At 38.9% G+C, this 27,937-nt stretch overlaps 1 protein-coding gene across 1 annotated transcript; it reads right to left on the bottom strand.

Annotated features, from left to right (window-relative positions):
* Positions 1-605: 605 nt before the first annotated feature.
* Positions 606-22,949, bottom strand: LOC141424828 (double homeobox protein B-like). Its single transcript, XM_074079299.1, is given in 6 exon segments — positions 606-15,943; positions 15,945-16,525; positions 19,116-19,261; positions 19,820-19,925; positions 21,858-22,012; positions 22,719-22,949. Coding segments are annotated over 6 exon segments (1,050 nt in total). The 5' UTR covers positions 22,744-22,949; the 3' UTR covers positions 606-15,906.
* Positions 22,950-27,937: the final 4,988 nt, after the last annotated feature.

Genomic DNA, 27,937 nt, shown 5'->3' with positions numbered 1-27,937 from the left:
CTCTGTTTCCTTTTTCTCTTAAGTGCTGGTATCTGACTTGTGCCCTCTTGGATGTTTTGATAATTCGATTTCTGGACTGGTGATTCCTTCCATCAAGATGTATAAGCTGAGTCCACACAGTGGATATTTTGTATTTCCTATAATCCCTTCAGGCTGCATCATAACATGGTAGAAGAGAGGGAGAGTGTGCCACCTCAGGTCTCTCTTCTTAGAAAACAACTAATCCTATCATGGGTTCTCACCCTTCCCTACTTCATCTAACCCTAATTACCTACAAAGGCCCTACCTCCAAATACTACCAACTATGAATTTGGGTATTATTATTATTCCAACACGTGAACTTTGGGGGGACACATTCACACCACAGCAATGCCATGAAGCAAAGCAAAACCATATGAAAATATAAAACTCTGGTGAAGATAAATATATAGACAAATAAGGAACCCTGTAGTATTGTAATACTTGTGCATAAGTCACTTAACTCTGATATGGAATTTAAAAGGCAAAAACACAAAGGATAAATCTATATTAATGTATGCATGCTATAAAAGTTTGTAATTAGTGTCATCAGTAACACAAAATGAGGGTGTGCAAAGCTATAGAAATAGAGTTTAATTTAATTGAAGATTTTATTGATCAAAATATATTGTTATAACTTTAACATGTAACCTTCATGGTAACCACTGTCTACAGAATATACACAGAAGAAATAAGGAAGGATTCAAAGTATATCACTACAAATAAAAATCAATGAAATATAAAGGAAGGTAGTAAGAGAAAAAAACAGGTACAAAGTAGCTATAAGAAATGTCTACATAAATGACACACCTAAACTTAAGTGGATAAAACTCAACAACCTAAAGACACAGATTGGAAAAAAAAAAAAAGACACAGATTGGCTGAAGGGATTAAACAATCAACCTCCAACTTGCTTTCTATCTGAGGACATACATAAGTTGAAGCAGAAAGAATGCAGAAAAGATACTCTGTGCTAATTGTAGCCAAAAAAGACCAGAATGGACATATTTAAAACATACAAAGTAGACTTAACTCAAATTTTCAGAGTCAAAAAAAGACATTATATAGTGAAAAAGGACAAATCATCCAGAAAAATATAGCAATTATAGGCATTTATGTACCTAACTCCAGCTCCAAAGTATATGAAGCAAATAGGGACAGAAGTGAAGGGATAAACAGACAGCAAGTCAGTTTTAGTAGTGGACTTCAATACCCCCTTTAAGTAATGAAGAGAAAAACCAGAAAAAAGATCAATAGGGAAACAGAATTTGAACAATACTACAGCCCAACTGTAGCTAATGGATGTATATGGAATACTCCACCCAACAAGAGCAGAATGCACAGTGCACATACTCAAATACACCCAGACCATCCTCCAGAATTGACTACATGTTAGACCACAAAACACATCAAGTTTAAATGGACTGAAATCACACAAAATATCATTTCTGAGTATAACAAAATGAAACTAAAAATCAAATCAGAAGGAAAGCTGGAAAATCCACAAATATGTGGAAATTAAACAACACATTCTCAAATAAGCAATGGATCAAAGAAATTACAAGAGAAATTACAAAATATCTTGAGGGTTGAGGATGTGGTTCAGTCAGTACAAGGCCCTGGATTCAATCTCCACCATCACAGAAAGGAAGGAGAAAATATCAGGAGGAAAATGAAAATTTGAAAACACAACATACAAAAACACATGGGAGAAGGTAAAAGTAGTACAAAGAGGGAAGCTTTGGAGGACTGAGAGACATGGTAGATGAGAGACAAACAGCACTTCTTGTGTCTCTACAAGTCTGAAAAAAAAACAGTCCTGAGGTGGGGATTCAGGGAGAGATGGGTGGCTGGGAAAGGCACAGGAGTGCAACAATAAACAATAGGCAGTGACAGACCAGATGAAATGCAGAAATATTGAACTTTAGATTTGTAAAAGAAACAAAAGGCAATGTGGTAGGGAGGGGGAGAGTTCCCACAGCAGGGTTTTAAACAAGAGGAAAAAAAAGTCTCACTAAGTACTACAGGTGCACTATGTGGTTTTCTGCAAAAATCAGGTTAAGATGGAAGGTCTGCAATCTGCTTCATACACAGACACTAGAGAAGGGAACCCACACTTCCTAGCTTGCTCACTGGTGCCATAGTAGGAAATTATCTCAAGAGAGGTCTTACCACCAAACCTTTCAGTCGGGAGAAGCATTTTTGAAATGAATTTTTATTAGGATGTATTTGTATGGGAAGATTCATTGTGACAATTCCAAATACACTTATATTGTACATTGGTTAGATCACCCCCACCATCTCTCCCCTCAACCCCCTCCTCGCCCCACTTAAAGCAATTGCAAGAAGTCTCTTTGTTCTATTTCATATAAGTATGTGACATCCATCAATTATATACCTGCATCTTAATCTTCTTCATTCGCCCTCCCCGCAAGTATTCCCCCCAAACTATACCTATTTTATAGTCTTGTCTTTCATTAATATTTAAGCTGATGTTCAATCAGCTTAAATATGCCCAATGTATGCCCACTGTGGTATACTTTACTTTGGTCCATTCAACCCCTTGCATTGCTCTCCCTTCCCGTTTACCTCCCACCCCCCATTTTTCAACAGCTTTCAATATGTATCTACTTTCAGAGATGTTATGTTTTTTTGATATTGTTGATGCTCTATCATTCTCTTTTCCTTTACCTCCTTCTCTGAGTTCCGTAGAGTAGTTCCACTATTACAAATATGTTCTATATATGAGTTTATATATGATCACGCTTGTTTTGTGTATATTTATCTTTTGAAACAAACATTTGTATATCTTCAAGCCTCCAGAGCCACCTCTTCTTCACTGGCTAGGTGAACAACCACCCTGAGAATCAGTGTGGGACCCAGGAAACTGGTTGTGACTTGGACATAGACCAGGGACACCAATCTACATGGAGGAAAGTGTTGGCTATAGTGCAAAGGGAAACAGAGGTCACATCCTTTTGGGAATTGCAACCCAAATTCTGCAAAGAGGAGCAAACTGTGTGAACATGAGTGGGAGGCTGAAACAGAGACCAGAATGTCCAGAACACACAGGATCACTCACTGCCTCTGCCTCAACCTGCCACCATCACCAAGCACTTCCTTTGACTGCTTTCTACATTCTCAGAGCAGCCCAAGACATTTGGTGGAAACACAACCACTGTTTGGGCACTTCCCACATCCAGGTACACACTGACCTGTGTATACCTGTGGTAGAAGTGGGCATTAACCAGGCAGTCCATGGGCGTGGCTGGTGTGAGCAGTGTAAGGATAGCTCCTACATTTTCTGCACTGCTGTAGAGCACATGGGCAGGAACTCAGCCCAGCAGCAATCACAGGAGAGTGCATGCCACATAAGAAAGGAGGGGCAGGGCTCAACTTGCAAACAGCCATTTCTGGTCTGACCTGCTTGGATTTCAGAAAGAAAATGACTCACTCCCCTCCTTTACCACCCCCACCCACACACACAACCACCACCAAGTAAACAAGCCTGGGGGAAAACAGTTTGTTTTCTCCTCAGCAAGAAGGAAATGTTGACTGTTCTCTATTATTGTTGTTTGAGTCTATAATTGTTTATTTTGTTCTCCCTGCTTCTCATACTTTCATTCCATTTCCTCCTCTTTTTCCTACCTTCTTTTTTCCTTTCCCTGTCCTTCCTTTTTTAAGTACTTATTGATATTTTTACCTTTACTGATTTTTTTTTTGAGACAGAATCTTGTTAGTCAGCTTTGAACTTGCTATGAAGTCCTTGAATTCACCATCCTCCTGCCTTAGCCTTCTGAGTGCTAGGATTATAGGCATGCACCACCAGGCCCTGCATTACTTTTACTAATCTTTAAATTCCCAGTTCGTCCTATAAATATCTTGGTTCCTTTCTTTCCTGTCCTTCCAGGGGGTATAGTTATTATTACCAATTTTTTTATTGTATTTAAATATCTGGTTTGCTTTTGAATTGTTGTTGTTACTGTTTCAGCAAAATAGCAGGATACAAAAATCGACATGCAAAAATCAGTAGTTTTTGTATACACCCATCAAAAAAAATTTTTTAAATCACTAAAAGGTCAGGGAAACAATCCCATTAGCATTACAGTTTCAAAAAATAAAATTCCTAGGTATAAATTTAACCAAACATGTTAAAGACCTCTATAATGAAAACTACAAAGCACTGAAGAAAGAAATTATAGAAGACATAAGAAGATGGAAAGACCTCCCATGTTCATGGACCAGCAGAATCAATAGTGTCAAAATGACCATTATCAAAAGAAATGTACAGATTCAATGTAATCACCACCAAAATTCCATTAACACGGAAACTCCCTATATAGCTCTCTTAAACAAAAATGTCAAGTTTTTTTCTTCTATAAAAGTGGGGAACAGCAGGACAGAACAGGTCCTGTCTGGGGTGTTGGTACCAATAGGAGAGGGGAGGATGTGGGGAAAGGGTGTAGGAGGGTGAATATGGTGCAAATACTGTGCACACATGTATGTAAATGGAAAATGAGGCCTGTCGAAACTATTCAGGAATGGGGGTAAGAAGGATAAAGGAGAATGATGGAGGGAGTAAATTCATGTATATTTGATATATTATAAAAATTTTTATACATGCCACAATGTACCCCCAGCACAACAAAAAATAAAATAATTTAAAAAATAAAAAATAAGAAAATTTCTATTGACATTCTTCACAGAAGTAGCAAAAACAATCCTAAAACTCATATGCAAACACAAAATACCCCTAATATCCAAACAGTCCTGAGCAAAAATGATGTCAGGCATCTTTGGGACACAAACATGAACTTTAGGTTTAAATAAAAAAGAATTAGGGCATCCCAAAGGTATGCATAGTTAAACAGTGCCAGTCACTGCTGTGTCTGGGTATTGGGTAGCAGCAGACAGGTGGTTTAGCAGCTCATTGTCTCAGGATTGGTAGGGTGGGCTTGCTGACCATTATCTAGTCCTTGTTCATTGAGGGTCTGGATTCTGAAGAGTTGTAATTGCATTACTTAGGGGAGCAATCTGTTTCCCATGAGATGATTACTCCTGCTCCAGGGTCATTGTAGGTAGTTGTCCTCATGTGGGGGATGGTCTGTCCTTTAAGGCTCTTGTCATGAAGATGTAATCAATCCTGTCCTTTCTGGAACCCAAGAAGATTCTAAAGTGAATACAGGGAGAATGGCTTAGAGCAAAGACAAATACAAAATAGAGGAAGGGATATCCTGCTTTTAGTTAATTAGCAGGCCCAAGTAAAAGTCAGTATTTTCAACAAAAGCAGTTTAAGTACCTCTTATATTTTTGCTCAGGACTGCTTTGGGGTTTTTTGGGGGTTTTTTCACACTTTTTTTTATTCATATTTGCATACAATATTTGGGTCATTTCTCCCCCCTTTCCCTCAGGACTGCTTTGGATAAATTAAAGCGCTGACCATGGCAAGTAATTAACCTCATTTTCTCTGCCTGTTGCCATGTCTCTTTATGGGCCAGTGACCAGAGCTGACCTAAGAAACCCAGGAGTTTGGGCCTGTGTATTAAATTGCAGTTTCAAAAAAACTAAGCAATGCTGGAAGTATCAAAACCTGATTTCAAATTATACTATTAAGCCATAGTTTAATAACAGCCTGGTAACTGGCACAAAAATAGACATGTAAACCAACAGAACAGAAGACCCACAAATCAGCCCATGCAACTACACCCATCTGATTCTTGACAAAGTTGCCAACATATACATTGGTCCCAATTTTTCTCCACCCTTAACAGTTTTAGTGGATTTCTTTATGTTACTTTCATGCATATAAATATATATCTATAAAATGTATTTCAATCATACTCACCCCCATCAGCTTTCCCTTTCCCCTTTCCCCTCCAACTGTCTCTTCCCCAATAGTGCCCATTTTATGTTCATATCATACTGTTATTTTTTTAGGTCTATATTCTGCATATGAGCAAAAACATGCAGTATTTGTCTTTTTGAGCTTGGCTTATCTCACTCAGTATGATCCCCAGTTCCATCCATTTTCCTACAAATGACATAATTTTATTCTTCTTTATGGCACAACAATAATCCATTGTGTATATATATATATATAATTCTTGAAACCCTATCCTGGAAATACCCAACACAAAAAAGGTACCAGTGGAGTGGCTTTAATGGTAGAGCACCTGCCTGGCAAGCATGAAGCCTGAGTTCAAACCCCAGTACCACCAAAAAACAAAAAACATACATACAGCCATTAGCCACATCAGAAGATAGATACCCAATGTCACTAATCACTGAAGAACTGTAAGTTAAATCCAGAGTGAGATATCACCTCACACCCATTAGAGTGATCGCTACCAAAGCAACAAGAAGTAACAAGCAGTGTTGGTAGGAATGTAAAATGATATAGCCACTAAAGGTTCCTCAAAAAATTAGAAGCAGAATTATCATATGATCCAGCAATCCCACTTCTAACCATATACAGTGTCCAAAGAAATTCAAAGTGGATCATAAAGCAGTATTTGCACACTCACATTCAATAGCCAAGAGGGAGAAGAAAACTAAATGTCCCCTGATGGATGAGTGTATAAAGAAAATGTGATATGTACATAAAATGAAATATAGTTGAGCCTTAAAAAAAGGTATCTTGTCACAGACCACAATATGAATGCACTTGGAGGACACTGTGCCAAGTGAAATAAGCCAATCACAAAAGGCAAACACTGTATGATCCCATTTATATAAGCCACCCAGAATAGTCAAACTCATGGAATCAGAAAGTAGAACGGTGGCTGCCAGGGGTGAGAGTTTGTAGCATTATACACTGAATTGTGTCCCTTCAAAACTCTAATGCCATAGTCCTAACCCCCGAAGGAAATGTTACTTACAAGTAAGGCCTTTAAAATGGTAATGTGAAATGAGGTCCTAAGTGTAGACTGATGTTCACACAGGAAGAGCACCAAGGATGAACATGCACAGAGCAAAGGACGTATGAGAGACACAAGGAGATGGTGTTCCCCAAGCAAAGCAGAGAAGCCTCAAGGCCTGCAAGCACTCTGACTAGACTTCTAGCCTCGTGGCTGTGAGAAAATAAATTCCTGATGCTTAGGACACCCAGACTGTGGTATCATGTCACGGGAGACAGAGAAAACGAATATAAATGGGCATAGAGTTTGAGTTTGCAAGATTAGAAAAGCAGACTCAGAAAGACAAACATCGCATGTTTACTCTCATTTTCAGAATCTAGTGGGTTTTTTGTTTTGTTTTGTTTTGTTTTTAGAAGAAATAAAAGTAGAAGGGGGAGTGTTTGGGAAGAATAAGTACATTATTTAGATGTATGAAAATGTTATAATAAAACCCATTATTTTGTATAATAGATGCATGCTAATAAAAATGTTAAAAATAAATAAAATTACTACACAATAGTCCCAAGGGAGAAATAAAAGCTATAGGTATCTGAGATTGGCAGCAAAATGGAGGAGGAATAGAAGCTTTCTCTGTTATGCCACATGGATAAAGAGTATGGATAACAGAGACTACATACAGAAGAGCCAAAGAGGAAAGCACGAAAGAAACATAAAAGAGTAATTGGAGACCTGAAAAATACAGCAGATCAAAATCCCAACACAGCATGCAACACCCTTCCCTGCTCCTCTTGGCGGGGCGGGACCGGAAGAGGAGGGATAGTCTACCTGAAGGTAAGCCTAGCAGCAGCTGCACAGACTAGCAAAACTAGTACCCACAAGTCCTAACCCTAGTGCAGGGTTATCTTGAGACAGTAATTTCCCCCGTATGGCAGGCCAGCAGCAAAACAGGACAGCTCCATATTTCCCATACTTCAGAGAGCTGTGGCAAGGTGCCATCTTGTGCTGGGTGCCTGCGGCTCATGCCTATAATCCTAGCTACTCAGGAGGCAAAGATCAGGAGGATCACAGTTCAAAGCTAGCCTGGGCAAATAGTTCATGAGACCCTATCTCTAAAATACCCATCACAAAAAAAGGACTGGGGGAGTGGCTCAAGGTGTAGACCCTGATTTCAAACTCCAGGACTAAAAAAAAAAAGAGAGCAAGGGAGAGAGAATGAAAAGGCACCATCTTAGGAAAGCCTGCTGACTGAGTCTGCCTTCTCAAGACACCTGGCTGCAGAGAGTCCCTGAACTTACAGTGAGCTGAGAAGATAAAGGGTGTGAGTAGGGAAATGGAGATCCTGCCTAACTGCCTGACGGAATTCTCCAAAGCAAAGCACCTTGCCTTCCCAGGCAGAGAGCTCAGATATCAGAAGCTCCTTAGAGGAAGGCCAGTTTAGAGACTGAGCAATCTGGGAGTTATGGAAACTTGCAGACCATAGATTTCTGGGTCTCCCAGAGACATCGTCTATTTAGAAACCTGCTGCCCGAGCATCCCGGGCAGAAAAATGGCAGAAAAAGCCCAAAGGTTGTGAATCCCATCCAATCCTGCCACAAAAGTCCACTGAATAAGGTCAGTTTAAGAAACAAAGCATCCAGCCCTCACTGGCTGAGAGCTCCAGTTAGAGCAGCTCCTTAATAGCAAGAAGCAACAAGCTTCTAACTGAGCAAATCTGGTATTTAAAAGGTTACAGCCTGGGTTGCTCCAGGTCTCCAAATCACCATGTCTGCTTGGAAGTCCACCACCAGAGACAGACACAGAGAGGGGATAGTTTAAACTGGAACCAGGTGGGAAAAACAGTAAAAGACACAGAGGTCAGTGGACCTGTCCTCTCAAGTTACCTGTGCCCACCTCACAGGAGTGGCCCCACCAGCTCAGAGCTTTCCACATTTCAACAGGAAGTCTCATCCCACTATCTACTGAGGTTACCCAGACCCAAAACAACTCAGAGGAAAAAGATCTTTAGGAGAATTGACAGCGGCAGCTACCCTTCGCTGAGGTCCTGGCTAGAAGCACAACTCCACCTTTCTGAAGCTATTCCCATAACAACCAGGGCAAGAAAGACCAATAGAAAAACATCCTTCTCTTCAACAAAAACTAAGTCAAGTTTTTGGTGGTTTTGTTTTCTTTTTTTTAATCTGTTTGTTTCTTTGTTGTTCATTTCTTTGTTCTGTTCATTGTTGTTCTTTCTGATCTTATTTCGGTTTTGGTTTTGGTTCTTTGTTTATTTCCTTTCACCCAATTAGTTCTTTTCGACTATTTCTCATTTTTCTTTCATTCTCTATTTCACAGTTATAAATAGCTAGAGCTCTCTCATACTACTATCTCCCACATCTACCTCCCTTCTTCCCATCATCCCCCTCCCTTCCCTTTTCCACTCAACCCCCACAAATGCTCAATTTCCAATCCTTATAATTTTACCAGTGTTAAGCTCCCAGATCATTCTCTTAGAAATCAGAAATTTGCTCCCATACAGCCTCAGCAGAGAGACAGATTAGGGTTTCAATTGTTCCTTACCCATTCAAATACTTGATTTATTGCTGAATTGTTAACCTTGCTACTACAGTAGGTTCTCCACTCATCCAAGGACGTAAAAGGAAACTTAAACCAACAGATGCACAAAACACAACATAGAAATTTAAACATGAAAAACTCACCATAACAACTCAACTGAACCCAAAGATAATAAACTGGCCCAAATATCAGAGAGATAATTCAGAAGCCTACTGTTAAAAATGATCAGAGATCTGGGGCTGGTGAGGTAGCTCATTGGCACAGCACTCATCTATCAAGCTCAAGGCTCTAGGTTCAATCCCCAGCATCTCAAAAACAAAACAAAACAAAAAATTATCAGAAACCTCAAATAAACAGATCAGTGAAGTTAGGAAATCAATCCAAGACCTAGACAAGAAAGCAGCATCATGAAAGAGAAATTCAGCAAGGAAATGGAAATTATGAAAAATAACCAAGTAGAAATGTTAGAAATGAAAACCTCACTGGGTGCCAGTGGCTCACACCTATAATCCTAGCTACTCAGGAAGCAGAGATCAGGAGGATCGAAGTTCAAAGCCAGCCTGGGCAAATAGTTCTTGAAACCCTATCTCGAAAAACCCTTCACAAAAATAGGGCTCCACTTAGGTGAAAGCCCTGTGTTCAAGCCCCAGTACATCAAAAAAGAAAGAAAGAAATGAAAATAAATCAAATACAAACCACAATGGACAGTATTATCAGCAGACAAGATCAAACAGAAGAAAGAACACCAGAGATGGAGGACAATATTGTGGAGTTATTGTGTGCACATAAATAGAAAGAAAAAAGTTAATCCACATTAATACAACATACAAGAATGCCAGGACATGCTCAAAAGACCAAACCTAAGAATTCATGGGGAGAAAGAAGGAAATGAAATACAAACTAAAGGCATAAGAGCACTATTCAATGAAATCATGGCAGAAAATTTCCCAAATCTATGTAATGATATAGACACCCATGTAAAGGAGTATTTCAAACTCCAAATAGACATATCAGAAAAGAACAACCACACAACACATCATAATTAAAATGCCTAATCTAGAAAAGAAAGAAAGGCTACTGACAGTTTCAAAAGAAAAATGCCAGCTCACATACAAAGATAAATACATGGGCTGGCAGAGAGGCTCAAGTGGTAAGAATAACGCCTAGCGAACATGAGGTCCTGAATTCAAAACCCAGTGCTATCAAAAGAAACAAAAGGTAAGCATGTACAAATCACCTCAGACACTGTTGGTGGGGATGGAAGTTAGTATAAACACTTTGGAAAACAGTATGGAGGCTCCTCAAAAAAATAAAAATAGAATTGCTATATAATCCAGCAACTCCACGCCTAAGGATATACCCAAAGGAATGTAAGTCGGGACACAATAAAGACACTTGCACACCAATGTTTATCACAGCATTATTCACAATAGTTTAGCTATGCAAACAACCTAGATGCCCTACAACTAATGACTGGATTAAGAAAATGTGATAGATAGATAGATAGAATGGAATTTTATTCAGCCATAAGAAAGAATGAAACTAGGTGGTTTGAAGGTAAATAGATGCAATTGGAGGACATTATGTTAAGTGAAGTAAGCCAGGCTCAGAAAGACAACGGTCCCATGTATTCTCTCAAATATGAGAGATAGACACAATACAAATACAGCAATGTTATGAAAAACAGGTTACAATAAGGGGAGGTCACTAACGGGAGAGGGAGGGTAAAGGAGGGAACTTAAGAAGGTGAATACAGTTGATGCACTTTCTATACAAGAATGAATAGACTTTTTAAACCTGTTGAAATCACTAGAAGAAGGGGATGAAGGTAGAAAGGAGAAATATAGAGGGCATGAAACAGTTCGGTTTATAATACATCTCTACATGGAAATGTCACAATGAAACCCCTGTATAGCTATCTTAAACAAACAAAAATGGAGAACAGGAAGGTAAAACAGGTCCTATGTAGTTGTTGGTACCAGTGGGAGGGGGGAGGATATAAGGATAGAGTGTATGAGGGTGAATATGATGGAAATATTATGTACTCATGAATGAAAATGGAAAAGTGAGGCCTGTTGAAACTATTACAGGAATGGGGGGGAGAAGGATGGAGGAGGTGAATTCAGCTATGATATATTGTAAGAACTCTTGTAAATGTCACAATGTACCCCCACCTAACACAACAATAATATGATAATAATAAAAAAGAAACACCTCCGATCTCTCAGCACAAATGCTAAAAGCCAGGAAAGCATGGAACAATATAATTCAAGCTCTGAGAGAGATTAACAGCCAACCAAGAAATGCTTTATCCAACAAAACTGTCCTTCAACCTCAATGAAGAAATAAAGACCTTCCAAGACAAGGATAAGCTAAAGCAGTTCATGTCCACCAAGACTGGATTACAAAGGAGTAATCCACATGGATGAGAACAACAACAACAAAAAAATCAGAAATAGGAATAAAACTCAAAAGGGGAACTGATAAACATACAAGAGCTAGAAAAGCATGATCAACTCAGAAAACCAGCAAAACCCCAAAGTTGAACAAAGCCGAAAGTAGAGAACTATCAACTCAAGACTCAACCTGGGAAAAAAGCAATAGAAACACAGGAATAAGTAAACCCCTCTCAATCATAACCCTAAATGTAAATAGACTTTACTCTTCTATCAAAACACACAGATTGTCACATCAGAACAAAAAGCAAGATCAAACAATCTGTTATCTACAAGAAACACACCTCACAAGCAAAGACACACACAAACTAGAAAAACAAGAGCTAGCCAACCCAAAAAGTAATAGAAAAAGATTCTAAAAGTTAGGGCAGAAATCAATGAATTGGAGACCAAAAAACAATACAATGAATCGATGAAAGAAAAAGCTGGTTCTTTGAAAAGATAAACAAGATCAACAAACCTCTAGTCAAATTAATTAAAAGAAAAGAGCAGACCCAAATTAATAAAATCAGAGAAGAAAAAGGGAATATTACAACAGACACCAATGAAATCCAGAATATCATACAGGAATACTTTGAAAACCTATACTCCAGCAAATTGGAAAATGATGAATAAATAGATAAATTTCTTGACACGTATGACTCACCAAAATTGAGCCAAGAAGTCGTTAAAAACTTAAATAGATCTATAACAAGCAATGAGATTGAGACATTATAAAGAATCTCCCAACAAAGAAGAGCCCAGGTCCTGATGGATTCACTGCTGAATTCTACCCAACCTTTAAAGAAGAACTAACACCAATGTTCCTCAAATTATTCCATAAAGTACAAAAACAAGGAATCCTACCAAACACATTCTACACAGCCAGAATCACCCTAAAAAGAAAGCCAGGCAAAAATGCATCTAAAAAAGAGAGAGAGAGAAAGTTATAGGTCAATATTCCTGATGAACATAGATGAGAAAATCCTCAATGAAATACTTGCTAACAGAATCCAAAACACATTAAAAAGACCATATACCACGATCAAGTAGGTTTCATTCTAGGGATGCAAGGATGTTACAACATACACAAATCAATAAAGGTAATGTAATACATATCAGAATCAAGCACAAAAAAACACATCATCATTTCAATAGATGCAGAAAAAGACTTTGACAAAATTCAACATCCTTTCATGATAAAAGCTCTGAAGAAACTGTACGATGAAAATTATAAACCACTGAAGAAAGACAACAAAGAAGACCACAGAAGATGGAAAGTTTTCCCGTGCTTATGAAGTGCCAGATCAAGATTGTGAAAATGGCTATACTACCAAAAGCAATCTACATGTTCAATGCAATCCCCATCCACATTCCACAGGCATTCATCACAAAGATTGAAAGATCAACTTTAAAGTTCATTTGGAAGCATAAAAGACCACAAATAGCCAAGGCAATACTGAGCAAAAAGAACAATGCTAGAGGTATCACAATACCTGACTTCAAACTATACTACAGAGCCATAGTAACAAAAACTGCATGGTACAGGCACAAAAACAAACATGAAGACCAGTGGAACAAAACAGAATACCCAGATATGAATCCACACAGCTACACCCACCTGATATATTTAACAAACGCATCCAAACCATACAGTGGAGGAAAGACAGCCTCTTCAACAAATGCTGCTGGGAAAACTGGATATATGCATGCAGAAAACTGAAACTAGATCCATGTCTTTGCCCTGTACAAGTATCAACTCAAAGTGAATTAAGGACCTTCATATAAGGCCTGAAACTTTGAAGCTAGTGCAGGAAAGAGCAGGGAATATACTGGAATTAATAGGGATAGGCAATGACTTAAGAGAAAGAATTGACAAATGAGACTATGTGAAATGAAAAAGCTTCAGCACAACAAAAGAAATAGTCACCAGACTGAAGAGACAGCCACGGAATGGGAGAAAATCTTTGCCTGCTATACATCTAACAAGGTATTAATAACCAGGATGTACAGGGTACTTAAAAACTAACCTCTCAAAGAGTCAACAACCACTGAATAAATAGGCAAATGAACTGAACGTACAATTCTCAAAATAAGTACAAATGGCCAACAAATACATGAAGAAATTCTCACCATCCTTGGCAATCAAAGCTACATTGAAATTCCACCTCACCCCAGTCAGAATGGCTCTCATCAATAACATGAACCACAAGTGCTTGAGAGGATGTGGGGGAAAGGAACACTTCTACACTGTTGGTGGGAATGTAAATTAGTGCAACCACTAAGGAAAGCAATATGGAGGTCCCTCAAAAAACTAAAAGCAGAGCTACCATGCATTCCAGCAATACTACTCCTGGACATATATCTGAAGGAATGTGTTCCAGGATATGACAGAGTCACTTACACACCCATGTTTGTTGCAGCACTATTCACAACAGCCAGGGTTTGGAAGCAGCCCAGATGCCCCACAAGTGATGAATGGATTAAGAAAATGTGGAATATATATCCAGTGGAGTTTTATTCAGCCATAAAGAAGAATGGAATAGTGTTTGCAGGTAAATGGATGGAAATGGAGAACATCATATGAAGTGAAGTAAGTCAGGCTCAAAGTCAAAGGTCACATGTTTTCCCTCATATGTGGAAGCTGGATCTATAACTTAAAAGTCTATATTAAATACATATATATATAGTGAGAACAAATTTTTTCTTGAAGTTTTATCTGCTGCATGACACTATTCACAATAGCCAAGTTATGGAAACAGCCAAGATGCCCCACTACTGATGAATGGATTAAGAAAATGTGGTATTTATGCACAATGGAATTTTACTCAGCCATGAAGAAGAATGAAATCTTGTCATTCGCAAGCAAATGGATGGAACCAGAGAACATCATCTTAAGTGAAGTTAGCCAGGCTCAGAAGGCCAAAAATCATATGTTCTCCCTTATATGTGGACTTTATCTAAAAGAAATGCAGTAATATTATTGGATATGGGTCACATGCTAAGGGGAGTATACATACAGGAGGAATAGGAAAAGGTAGGAAACCCAAAACTTGAAAGTGTTTGATGCGCCCACTGTTGAGGAGTTAATATAGTAACCTTAAAATGACAGAGGTCACTATGGGAAGGTGACTGGGAACTAGTGAAGAGGTCTGATAGAAATGAACCAATGTGGATTGCAATACACTTGTGCATGGAAACAATGCTAGGAATCTCTCTGTATAGCTATCCTTATCTCAAAGAGCAAAAATGTTATGTCTTTCTTATTATCTCTTACGTCTTCTCTTCAACAATATTGGAGAAGAGGGCAGAACAGGTTCTGCCTGGAAGCGAGGTGGGTGGGGAGGAGCAGGAGGGGCTGTGGGGGGAGAGATGGCCTAAACAATGTATGCACATATGAATAAATGAATTTTTAAAAAAGTTTTATCTGCTGCATGATGTGACTACAGTTAACCCTACTTATTTTACCTATACTTAGTAATTGTTAAGATAGCAAATTAAATATTATTTTTGACCACAATTAAAAATAAAAATAAGCTAGACATGGTGGTACATATCTGTAGTCCCAGCTACTCAGAAGGCTAAGGCAGGAAAAGTGCTTGAATGCAGGAATTAGAGGCTGTCCTGAGCAACATAGCAAGACCAAGTCTATGAAAAATAGATAAATAAAAGTTCTCTTTGGTTTCCCAATGGCTTACAGTACTTCTTGCATGAGACCTACCCCTTACTCAACGCTAGAGCTACCACAACACCCGACTTTACTCTGCATAGCAATGGTTTTGCAACAGAGGAACGAAAGCCTGAATCCAGGCCCTAGACCATCTGGAATCTGAGGCCCTAAGTGAGCCTCACACCATGTGAAGCAGAACATGAACACCTTAAGAGAAATTGTCATGGTCATGGACAGTCATCCACCTGTGGATCTGGATTCAGATTATGCCTTTCCTTGCAAATCTGTGGTTACCAGGAGTTAGCTGAATTTATACCTGGTGCAATGTATACCTGTTAGTTTAGTCAGATCTACAAGATGGATTTCCAGATGGTTAGACCTGTACCTTCCATGGATGTATCTCAGGGTAAAGACCAGTGTCCTTTGTCAGGTTCCCATTCAGCAATAACTGACTGGAACCACTCATCCCAACAGTGCAGAAAGAAATATGTGTCTTTCTGCCCTGGGCCCTGCAATTGTTGCTTATCAGGTGAAGACTGAGCAGAGTCTTTGAAAGGCAGTGTTTCCAGGTCACTGTGCTCACCCTGACATCTTCCCTGGGCTGGGAGACAGGAAGAGGCTTCCTCTCCTGGTGTCATTGCTGCTGACAAGTGACTAGTGAATGTGGCAAAAGTGTGAGAATCATCCCTCCCCAGCGTGGCCTGGGAAGGCTGTGCCATCATGGTCTTCGATAAGTGGCTCTCACAGCCCCCAGATGAATCCCAAGAAACAAGGGATGTGTGGGGTAGAGAAAGAGCTGATTCAAGTGACCTGTTGCTGATGGAAGCTTTGGAGGGAGAATGAGGACCAGTGCTGTTTGGGGCCTTGAACTGGTTGCTTTGGGGCAGCAGAACAGACTTGCGAGGGCTCCACCTTGACCCTTCTACCAAGGAATCTGTAAGTCCACCTCTGCTCTGGCCTGGGTGCCGAGATCTTCGGTTCTGAAACCATATCTAAAATAGGAAAAAAGAGGGGCTGGAGGCATGGCTCAAACAGTAGAGCACTTGTCTCAAAAGCAGGAAGCCCTGTTCAAATCCCAGTACCACCAAAAAAAAAGAAGGGGGCAGGGGGAGGTGTTAGGTAGAGCAGTAACCAGAAGGGGCCAGGAACATAATATACCTCAAATATACATTTGTAAATTCCCCTCCGACCAGTCCCCACCTTCCACAGTTCCACCAACTCCCAATAGTGCATTTAAATTTTATTTTATTTATTTATTAGCATATTATAGGTGTACCAGGTATATGCTGTGACATATCTTACAACATATCTTAAGTTAGATTTACCCCTTCCATTTTTCTCCTTTATCTCTCCTCTTCCCCTTCTTAAAACAGTTTCAGGGCTGGCAGAGTGGCACAAGTGGTAAAGTGACTCCCTAGCAAGCATTTGTGCCGCCAAACAAAACAAAACAAAAAGAGAAAGAGAGAGAGAACAATTTCAACAGGTTTCATTGTTCCATTTTCATGTATGAATACATACTACTTCCACCATATTCATCCTTCTTCACCCTTTTCCATGTCCTCCCCCACCCCATAGGTACTCACCCCCAGACAGGATTTGTTTTATTTACTTCCCTTTCCTTCATTTAAAAAAAAAAGACATTTTTGTTTGTTTATGGTGGTTATGCAGGGAGTTTTGATGTGACATTTCTATGTATACATAAGTATGTATGTATGTATTATACCCCAAATTGGTTCATCCCCTCCATTATTCTCCTTTGTAACTTAGCCAAAGGTTCAACATTCAACAGGTTTGAATGTTCCATACTCACACTTGTATAGAAAGTACATCACCAATCTACCAATGCATTAAAGCCGTGATTAGGTCCGAGCTCTCATGATCTAATGTTTCTGGCAGTGCCTCACAGACACACCCATAGAGGTGCTGCGCTAATCTCTGAGGCATTGCTCAACACAGTTAAGTTGACAATCAAGATTAACCATCACAGAGGTCGTGACACATGACCATACATGAAATAACACTGTGACTGAAAAGGTCAGGGAACGAGTTCCCTAAAGCCGGTTGAATTTCTCTCCTTTCCACCAAGAGCACATAAGAACACAGGGCTTCCAAGCAGACATCTAAGTGTGATCATAGATTTAAAGACATGAATGAAAGTTTTGGAAGGGTTACCCTAAGGACATGTTTTAGAAGTCATGAACATTTACTCTACACTAAATCACAGTCCTCAGAATTTACAAAAAACAGGGGTTCATAACCAGGGACATCGTGTACCTACCCCTAGTGCAGGCTGTCAGCAATGTCCTCGATTTCTTAGGTTATTTCAGTAAGGCATGGGTTGTATGACACCTAGTACCTAAAGGCCCTGGATGCCAACTAACATGCCACCACACACACAGGACAACACCCTCATAACTCTTGACAATGCTGCCAAGAACTAGAAACACCAACACAGATCATGTTCTCAAACTATCTACTACCTTCACAGTTTCCCACTCTTTTTTGTTATCATATTATTGTTGTACTAGAGGTACATGGTAACAATCACAAAAGTGCTTATAATATAACTTTGTTAAATTCACCCCTTCCATAATTCTCCATTATACCCCCTCCCTATTCTTATAATAGTTAACAGGTCTCATTTTTCCTTTTTCATACATGAGTATATAATTTTCCACCATATTCAACCTCCTACACCCTTTCCTTATATCCTCCCCACTCCCGCTGTTGCCAACCCATCAGGCCCTGTTTTACCTTCCTGTCCTCAATTTTAGAAAAATGATATTTTTGTTTAAGATAGCTATACAGAGTTTCACTATGACATTTCCATGTACATATGTATTGTATCCTGAATTGGTTCATCCCCTCTATTTTTCTCCTTTCTACCTTAGTCCTCTTCTTATGGTGAGTTAAATGGGTTTAAAAATTCTATATTAATTATCGTATAGAAAGTACATCACCCATATCCACTTTCTTTACTTCCTTCTTTTACCTCCTCCCTTCCATTAGTGCCCTCCTTTTAGCATGATTTGTTTTTCATTCTTGTCCTTCATTGTTTAGCTGTCTGTTCATTGTTCAGTGGGATTTTTGCCTTGGTATTATACCTATAAATGTATTGTGAGTAAATCAATGTAACACCCCTCCACTGCACTTTATCTCCTATCCTGTATTGTGTAACAGTTTTCAGTGTGTTTCCTGTGCCCTGTTTCTACACAGATGGGATGTACTTCATTAATATCTGCCATCTTTCTTTCCTTCTTTTCCTGCTCCCTTGGGTCTCATCTACCACTCTCACTTTTGGATACATGCTTGGTATATCTTTCTATGTATATATAATACTGCTTGTATTTGGATTGGGCATATAGATTCCCACTTTTGACCTGATATTCTGCACTTCTGCCAAACTAATGTGAATATTTCTCCTTTTACCAAACTCTAACTTGCAGTCCCAAGTATATACATCCCACGCCTTCTCCCTAGAGCAGTGGGATAATCCCAAGCAGCCTATGTTTGTCTAGTAACATCTCAAAAGACAATGCCATTTCTGGGTAGGACAAATATGATACCAGTTATAGAACTCACCTGAATTCTGGATTCTGGAAGGCCTGTTTCCCTAGACAGTGTTTCTCTGGTAGCAATCCCAGGGAAGCGATTCTTGTCAAAAGCTCTAATTAGGACATTAGTTTGAAATCTTGTGAAATGTGTCCGGGTTCTTCCGTCTTCTTTTGCTAAGGAGAACATGGGCACAAAATAGGATTGATGGCCATTTTTCCTATTCAAACTTGAAAAAAACATTTCAAATATTGTTCTGATCACTTTTACTCTCTGAATACCCATTCCTATCCAGGAACTCATTAACCTGTCCTGTCTAGTCCCTAGGATAAAACCCCAGAGGTGAGAGGACACAGAACTGTTAAGCAGCAGTAGAAATAGAAAATTCAAAGCTTTTCTTGTTAAAAAAAAATGCCTTCTCCCTCCCCAAACTGTGAGATAACATTTATATCTCTGACATTAGGATGCCTGAAACATGCTATGATTGGTCCATATACTAAGCATTTTTAATAGAAAGTTTGAGCACATATGAATAAATGAATAAAATAACAAGAAAAAAATTCAGTGTAATGCTAAAAAAATTCTGACTTCTTAGAATAATGTCATACTGACTTTCCATTAAAACATTCTATTTGTTGGCTCACAAAAAAAAAAAGTTTGGGCACAACACACATAGCCATCTATACTGTCAAGAAATCTATGGAGGAATCATATTTGGACTGGTAGGTTTTTACCTTTTGTCCTAAAGTAAGACTTATTCTGTCCCTGGATTTGATATTCTCCAAAGGAGCATTCAGACTCCAGCTGTTTCTTCCTTGTTCTGTGCTTCTGAAACCAAGTCTAGGTGGGAAAAGAAAATGTCAGTCCAGAAGAAAAATGCAACTCAGTCTAGATCACTCTAAATGCTGAGCTAATCAAACAAAACTGATTTAGCATCTGTTCTTGTGACAAGATCCTTAAGAGAAGGCAATGCATTATTCCAGGATTATTATTAAATCAAAACACCAGTAGGAAATTAAGGACAGCACTTGATTAGCACTCAAATTAGCATGTCTTTGGTCAGTCTAATGGTGTCCAAAGTGAGTTTCCTGATTTAAGACTGCACACACGCACACACACACAAACCTCACGCTTGGAAAGTAGGTATTCTATGCTTTCCTTGAACTCCATCTCTTCATAGGAAATAACTACTTCACAATATGCAATATATATGTAATTAACCTCTGAAAATAATCCCTTTAAATAGGAAGGTACAACGGACCAGAAAACAGCTGAGCCAGCACTTACCTGTTATCTTACTTACAGTAAGGGCAGTCAGAAATAAGGAGACTACTAGGACCCTAAATATCTAGCTTTAAAACTATATTCACTAATGTAACCAACTGGACTTGTCCTAGTTTCTTCAGCAGAAGTAGGAATTGTTACATGTTTTTAATTATTTCCTAGTATTTTGTTTGGATAACTTGATAATATACTATAACATTTTTAACCTAATAGCAACCAATGTCAGGAAAACTAGTAGGAATAAGCATTGCAATCCTAAGCATTGTTCTCAAAGGCTCTAGATTAGTTCATCAAAAATTTTTTTCAATTAAAAAAATCTTATGAACAGATGGGACTTTTCAACTAATGAGTAAACTTGTGGATAGCACTAAGAGCCCCTGGGCCTTGCACTGATTCTGGACCACCTTTCCTCCATCAGTTCCTGTGTGCCCGATGTCTCCAGAGCAGCCAGTCACCAGAGTTCTCAATGCAGCAGTTTCATTAGTGGTATTTGTGTTAACTCTGTATCCCACACCCAGAACAGATTGTCCAGACATAAAAAAGGAAAAAAAAAAAAAGTTTCTCTTCTCCAGTGTTTCCAAAAATTGAAGTCATTATAGCCAATGGTTAATACATTGAAAGCAAAAACTTGAACTCATTTTTTCATCTCTCAAGGTTTAAAGGCTTGTCTGTATTGGTTTTAACTATCATTCATTTGGTATATTCATATAATTTACAGTTCTCCATTTATTTATTTATTTTATTTTTTTTTGGTGGTACTAGGGTTTGAACTCAGGGCCTCACACTTGCTAGGGAGGCACCCTACCACTTGAGCTACTCCACCAGACTTTTTTTTGTGTTGGATATTTTTGAGACAGAATCTCTAAAAAAAAATTAGCTTAAGAACCAGAAATTTCCAAGAGATCTTGCTCTGTTTTCTAAGAACTATGGTAATTTTTATTCTAATGCATGTACTCTAATAATAAAAGTAGACAGTTGTCATTATCATACTGATACAATTCCCCACATCTTCTTCTGGGTTTTTTTCCCATGTATTTTTCAAATTTAATTCCCCCACGGGGAAAATGGTGAGCTAATTATCCTCCCTCACCAGCGCAAGCACATAACCAATATTCTCAATTTCTTTTCTTCTTTTTTTTTTTTTTTTTTTGTGGTAATGGAGATTGAACTCAGGGCATACATCTTGAGTCGCTCCTTTTTTGTGATGGGTCTCTTCAAGATAGGGTCCAGGCTGGCTTCGAACCGAGATCCTCATGATCTCTACCTACTTACTGGCTAGGATTACAGGTGTGAGCCACCTGTACCCAGCTAATATTCCCAATTTCAGTAACATAAATAAAATTACTGTTCTTTTATCTTTCCATTAGATGTGGAATGAGCTTCCTAGCAAAATACCTGACTTAAGAGGATTGCTCACAAATGCTTAGCCTGGCTTTTCCCATTACCTCCAGTTGAAGAATAAAATCCAAATAGGAACTTAATGCCTACCAGAATTTGGGACTCTGAAATGCCAATTCTGTTGGCCAAATATTCCCTAGTAACTATGTCAGGATAGGGATTCTTCTCAAACCATGCACAAAGGGCATCCTTTTGACTCTGGCTCAAAATAATTCTCTTTCTCCGGGCTTCTCTTTTTATCAAGCCTAGAAAAGAAAAAAGAAAAAAAGGGGTAAAGAAGTGAAGTATGTTTATGGATTAAAACTTCCGGCATGAGCACGTGATTAATGTCTATTACAGCCCAGTGAGGACTGTATATTTCTACCTTAGGGATACATGGCCTTTCTTCCTTTAAATTGTTTCTCCTGGGTACTTTAAGTTATGCTGATGTGGGCATATACAAATGTAAGCACATATTTTAGGAAGGATGATAATCAATGATCTAAAAATACCAAGCAGGAACTGTCAGAAATTCTATATTTACATGCAAAGAAAATAGGAAGCCATAAGAATTAGAAACGTGCATGAAAAATAATGAAATAAGTAAACATGTAAAACAATCACAAGGTTAAGTAAAATTACAAACGTTGTACTTTGGAATAAATGACACATTTTATTAGAATTAAATGTAAATGTTAGGAATTTATTTTTTTCTCCCATCTAAAGTGCCCACTTTAGGTAGAAGACACATGTATAGGTCTCCTGGCTATCACTGTACATTTGTGATTTCAGTATTCAGTTTCAAAGCACTCACCAATCCTCTGACCCAATTTATCACTGAAAAAAGTTCTCTCTCAAAAACCAAACATATTCCTGTAGTCAAGGTGGTGGAGCAAAATTTCATAAACTCTGGAAAACAAACAAGGCCCTCGGTGTTATCACAGAAAACAGCAAAGACTGGTAGAAACTTACCACTTGACTTACTGTTTAACCGCATACTGGAAAGAGTTACCTGGATTCCACAGAGGCCAACTGAACTTGAACTGCTCTCGGAGAGGAGACACAGGATTTATCAAAGCCCAGGTGGCTCACCCATTTCTTAAATACCAGTTGGTTTAATCCTTTCCACAACATTGTGGTTAATCTTGATTGTCAACTTGATTGGATTAAGAGATTCTTAGGGGATTAGCAAAGCGCACCTCTGGGTGTGTCTGTGAAGGCAGTTCCAGAGACAATCAGATCATGAGAGCTCTGACCTAATCACTGGTTTAATCCATTGATGGATTTAAATTTTGAATAGACTATTGAGTGGTGGCAAGTGAGTCACTGGGGATGTGCCTTTGAGGGATTATCTTGACCCCTGCTCCTTCCTATTTTTCTGTTTCTCCACTACTATAAAGAGAGCAGCCTTCCTACATACCCCCCTGTTGCCATGCTATTCGGCCTCTCTCAGACCCAAAGCAATGAGTCCAGCTGACCATGAACCTCAGAAACCTTATTTCCTCCTTCAAATTGTTTCTCTCTGGTACTTGTCACAGCAATAAAAAGTCTGACTAATAGAATCATTTGAAAGGAATTTAAAGTAATCACACTATGCAGTTGAATTTTGGGGAAAAGTACAGATTCTATCAGGTCTTTTTATTTTTTCTGAGGGGGGGTTTGTGATACAGGTTCTCACCATATAGCCCAGGCTGTCAAACTCATGATCCTTTTGCCTCAGCCTCCCAAGTGCCAGTCACAGGCATGCACAGCCACCAAGCTCTGCTAAGTACTCTTGCATCTATCCTAATGCCTTTTGGGATACAGCTGGTCTGAGCGTCTGGTTTGTACATAAGTATCATTTCCATTGCCACTGTTTTCAGTTGTCTTATTTCTTCATTATTTTGGCTTGACCATGTCATGTAATGTCTGGAGTCTCACCTTGCTTCATGCTTTTCACATTTTCCTCAGTTTCTCCTGAAACATTTTATTCCATCACTGTGCTGGTCCGATTATATGTTAAGTTGCCTACCCTAACAAGCACCTTTGTCTATTGACTGAACACTAATGTAGGCGTTCCTGTGGATGTATTTTGCACATGTGATTAAATAATTAAACCAGGTGACTTTAAAGTAGATAATTCAGCATGATATGGGTGGGGCAGATTCAGTCAGTGAAAGAGGAAGAGTAAAGTTGAGACTTGTCTGAAAACGTTACAACAGAGAGTAGCTTCAGCACTTGCGTGAGTTTCAGTCTGTCTTTCCAAACGATCTTCAGAGTTCCTTCTTCCCTCACCAACTCCCACATGTGTAAACATGTGCATGTTGTATACATATGCTTTATGAACATGTTTTATGCAGACTAACAAAATATATTCGTTTCCTTCCCTCTCATTCTGTTATATTATACAGGGTGCATCAGTAACAATTAACTTTATATAACAGTATTTTAAGTAGCATAAAAAGAAAAGAATACCACCCAAAAACCTTGCACCCTCTTCTGAGTAAATGTGATTTGGGTTGTATATAGGATAGTTACATAATGTTAGGTAAAAGTATAATTTTGTTGCTATCTCAGTATGGCTTCAGGAGATGGGTATGGGTGCCAATTTGACTTACCTGTCATATCTCTAGTTTAAAGCAATGATTATATCAAAACTTTCATTGAGAAATCCTGTTATCTGTGCTACTATGGGGAAAAATACTGTGTTTTTGGTACAGCTGATAAGCTCAAGATATTTGAAATGACCAGGGAGGAAAAAAAAAAACCAACAGAATGAATTGGGAGAGTGACTAATTCCTTCTGTTGCTAGATGCAATCACCTGCATTAATTAACCTCCACTGAGCGTGTTGCATGTCTGTGTATATTTGTTATTACCAGAGAAGCCACGTGACTGAACTAATAGAAATAATATTTGAATAGAAAAATGATATTCTCTGTACCCATAGGATCCTATTGTTGGAATTAATAACCCTCCAGTGCCAAAAACAGACACACAAGAGATAGAAAATCTGGACAAGGCAATTTCTCTTGATCAAGAGGATTTAAGCATGTACTCACTCCAACTAAACAAACATGCAAGCACAAAATGGCTGGCAGTGGCTCCTCCTTATATCCCTGACTCAGTTGTACCTGCCTCTCACCTAGGATTTGTTCAGGTCAAAGTTCACAGTCTCCCTCGATTGGCTAAAAGGCTTGGGGGATGGGTTAGGGCATACAGTTTGGCAGACAATGGAGTTGTACAAGAATCCAGAAGAAGCAGGGACCCTTTAAATATGCAAGTCACCTATGATGGTGACCTGAGGAATTTTTAAGTAATCTAAGAGGGTAACAAATACTGTGATAGAAAAGATCACTTTTCTTACAATTTCCCCCTCTATTAATTTAAATTCTTTTCTTCAAACTCATTTAGGAGCCGTTGGCTCCCATGTTCCTGCGTTTCTAATAGAAACGAGTTATTTTGGTAGTGTGGGAGGTGATTGGTGAGGGCTGTCTCAATTAACTGCTATATTAGTCCTTAGACATAAGGAATTATGCAGCATTCTGCTAAAATTAAAACTCCAGCCACTACGATCAAGGAGGTTAAGATTGAGGTAATCCAGCCTTCCATCTCCCAAACCATTTTTCCATTAAGTCAGTGAAGGGCTCATTTATACCTTTTCAGTTAGCTTGTTAGATAGGGAAGTTAATCCCTGTATGGCCATAGTAATAGTTCCATCGGGGGCTGTATTATTTGATATATATGTGCAACTTGAAACTAATCATTATGCAAATTCCTCCCTTCTCAGACAACATCATGTCTGATGCTAGCCTGTTCTCCCAAGCCATCTCACTAGTTGGTCCCAATTGCTCTGCTATTCCTGTTACGAGCCAGTGTCAAGAGTCCTTGCTGTCACAGGCCAGAGAACGGGCTCGTGAGGCAGCTGAATGGGGAGCCAAAGCTGGTATATAAAGTGGGATTTATTAGAGAGAGAGGAAAGGCTACAGCTAGAGAAGTGCAGCAGAGCCCAGAAGCCGGTAGCTCACTGCTCAGGTTAAGGCTGGGTTTTTATGGACGTTCTGAGTTAGGTGGGTTTTTCTCATTGGCCATGGATTCACGGGCTCTCTTTTTTTTTTTTCATTTTTCTTTTATTATTCATATGTGCATACAAGGCTTGGTTCATTTCTCCCCCCTGCCCCCACCCCCTCCCTTACCACCCACTCCGCCCCCTCCCTCTCCTCCCCCCAATACCCAGCAGAAACTATTTTGCCCTTATTTCTAATTTTGTTGTAGAGAGAGTATAAGCAATAATAGGAAGGAACAAGGGTTTTTGCTGGTTGAGATAAGGATAGCTATACAGGGCATTGACTCACATTGATTTCCTGTGCGTGGGTGTTACCTTCTAGGTTAATTCTTTTTGATCTAACCTTTTCTCTAGTACCTGTTCCCCTTTTCCTATTGGCCTCAGTTGCTTTGAGGTATCTGCTTTAGTTTCTCTGTGTTAAGGGCAACAAATGCTAGCTAGTTTTTTAGGTGTCTTACCTATCCTCACCCCTCCCTTGTGTGCTCTCGCTTTTATCATGTGCTCATAGTCCAATCCCCTTGTTGTGTTTGCCCTTGATCTAATGTCCACATATGAGGGAGAACATACGATTTTTGGTCTTTTGGGCCAGGCTAACCTCACTCAGAATGATGTTCTCCAATTCCATCCATTTACCAGCGAATGATAACATTTCGTTCTTCTTCATGGCTGCATAAAATTCCATTGTGTATAGATACCACATTTTCTTAATCCATTCGTCAGTGGTGGGGCATCTTGGCTGTTTCCATAACTTGGCTATTGTGAATAGTGCCGCAATAAACATGGATGTGCAGGTGCCTCTGGAGTAACAATCTTTTGGGTATATCCCCAAGAGTGGTATTGCTGGATCAAATGGTAGATCGATGTCCAGCTTTTTAAGTAGCCTCCAAATTTTTTTCCAGAGTGGTTGTACTAGTCTACATTCCCACCAACAGTGTAAGAGGGTTCCTTTTTCCCCACATCCTCGCCAACACCTGTTGTTGGTGGTGTTGCTGATGATGGCTATTCTAACAGGGGTGAGGTGGAATCTTAGTGTGGTTTTAATTTGCATTTCCTTTATTGCTAAAGATGGTGAGCATTTTTTCATGTGTTTTCTGGCCATTTGAATTTCTTCTTTTGAGAAAGTTCTGTTTAGTTCACATGCCCATTTCTTTATTGGTTCATTAGTTTTGGGAGAATTTAGTTTTTTAAGTTCCCTGTATATTCTGGTTATCAGTCCTTTGTCTGATGTATAGTTGGCAAATATTTTCTCCCACTCTGTGGGTGTTCTCTTCAGTTTAGAGACCATTTCTTTTGATGAACAGAAGCTTTTTAGTTTTATGAGGTCCCATTTATCTATGCTATCTCTTAGTTGCTGTGCTGCTGGGGTTTCATTGAGAAAGTTCTTACCTATACCTACTAACTACAGAGTATTTCCTACTCTTTCTTGTATCAACTTAAGAGTTTGGGGTCTGATATTAAGATCCTTGATCCATTTTGAGTTAATCTTGGTATAGGGTGATATACATGGATCTAGTTTCAGTTTTTTGCAGACTGCTAACCAGTTTTCCCAGCAGTTTTTGTTGAAGAGGCTGCTATTTCTCCATTGTATATTTTTAGCTCCTTTGTCAAAGATAAGTTGTTATAGTTGTGTGGCTTCATATCTACGTCCTCTATTCTGTTCCACTGGTCTTCATGTCTGTTTTTGTGCCAGTACCATGCTGTTTTTATTGTTATTGCTTTGTAACATAGTTTGAAGTCAGGTATTGTGATACCTCCTGCATTGTTCTTTTGACTGAGTATTGCCTTGGCTATTCGTGGCCTCTTGTGTTTCCATATAAATTTCACAGTAGATTTTTCAATCTCTTTAATGAATGTCATTGGAATTTTGATGGGAATTGCATTAAACATGTAGATTACTTTGGGGAGTATCGACATTTTTACTATGTTGATTCTACCAATCCATGAGCATGGGAGATCTCTCCACTTTCTATAGTCTTCCTCAATCTCTTTCTTCAGAAGTGTATAGTTTTCCTTGTAGAGATCTTTCACATCTTTTGTTAGGTTTACACCTAGGTATTTGATTTTTTTTGAGGCTATTGTAAATGGAATTGTTTTCATACATTCTTTTTCCGTTTGCTCATTGTTAGTGTATAGAAATGCTAATGATT

The sequence above is a fragment of the Castor canadensis genome, chromosome 7, assembly GCF_047511655.1.
Source record: "Castor canadensis chromosome 7, mCasCan1.hap1v2, whole genome shotgun sequence".
In the NCBI taxonomy this organism is placed as follows: domain Eukaryota; kingdom Metazoa; phylum Chordata; class Mammalia; order Rodentia; family Castoridae; genus Castor; species Castor canadensis.
Note: the sequence above shows the minus strand (reverse complement) of the source record. Positions and strands in the feature narration are given on the sequence as shown.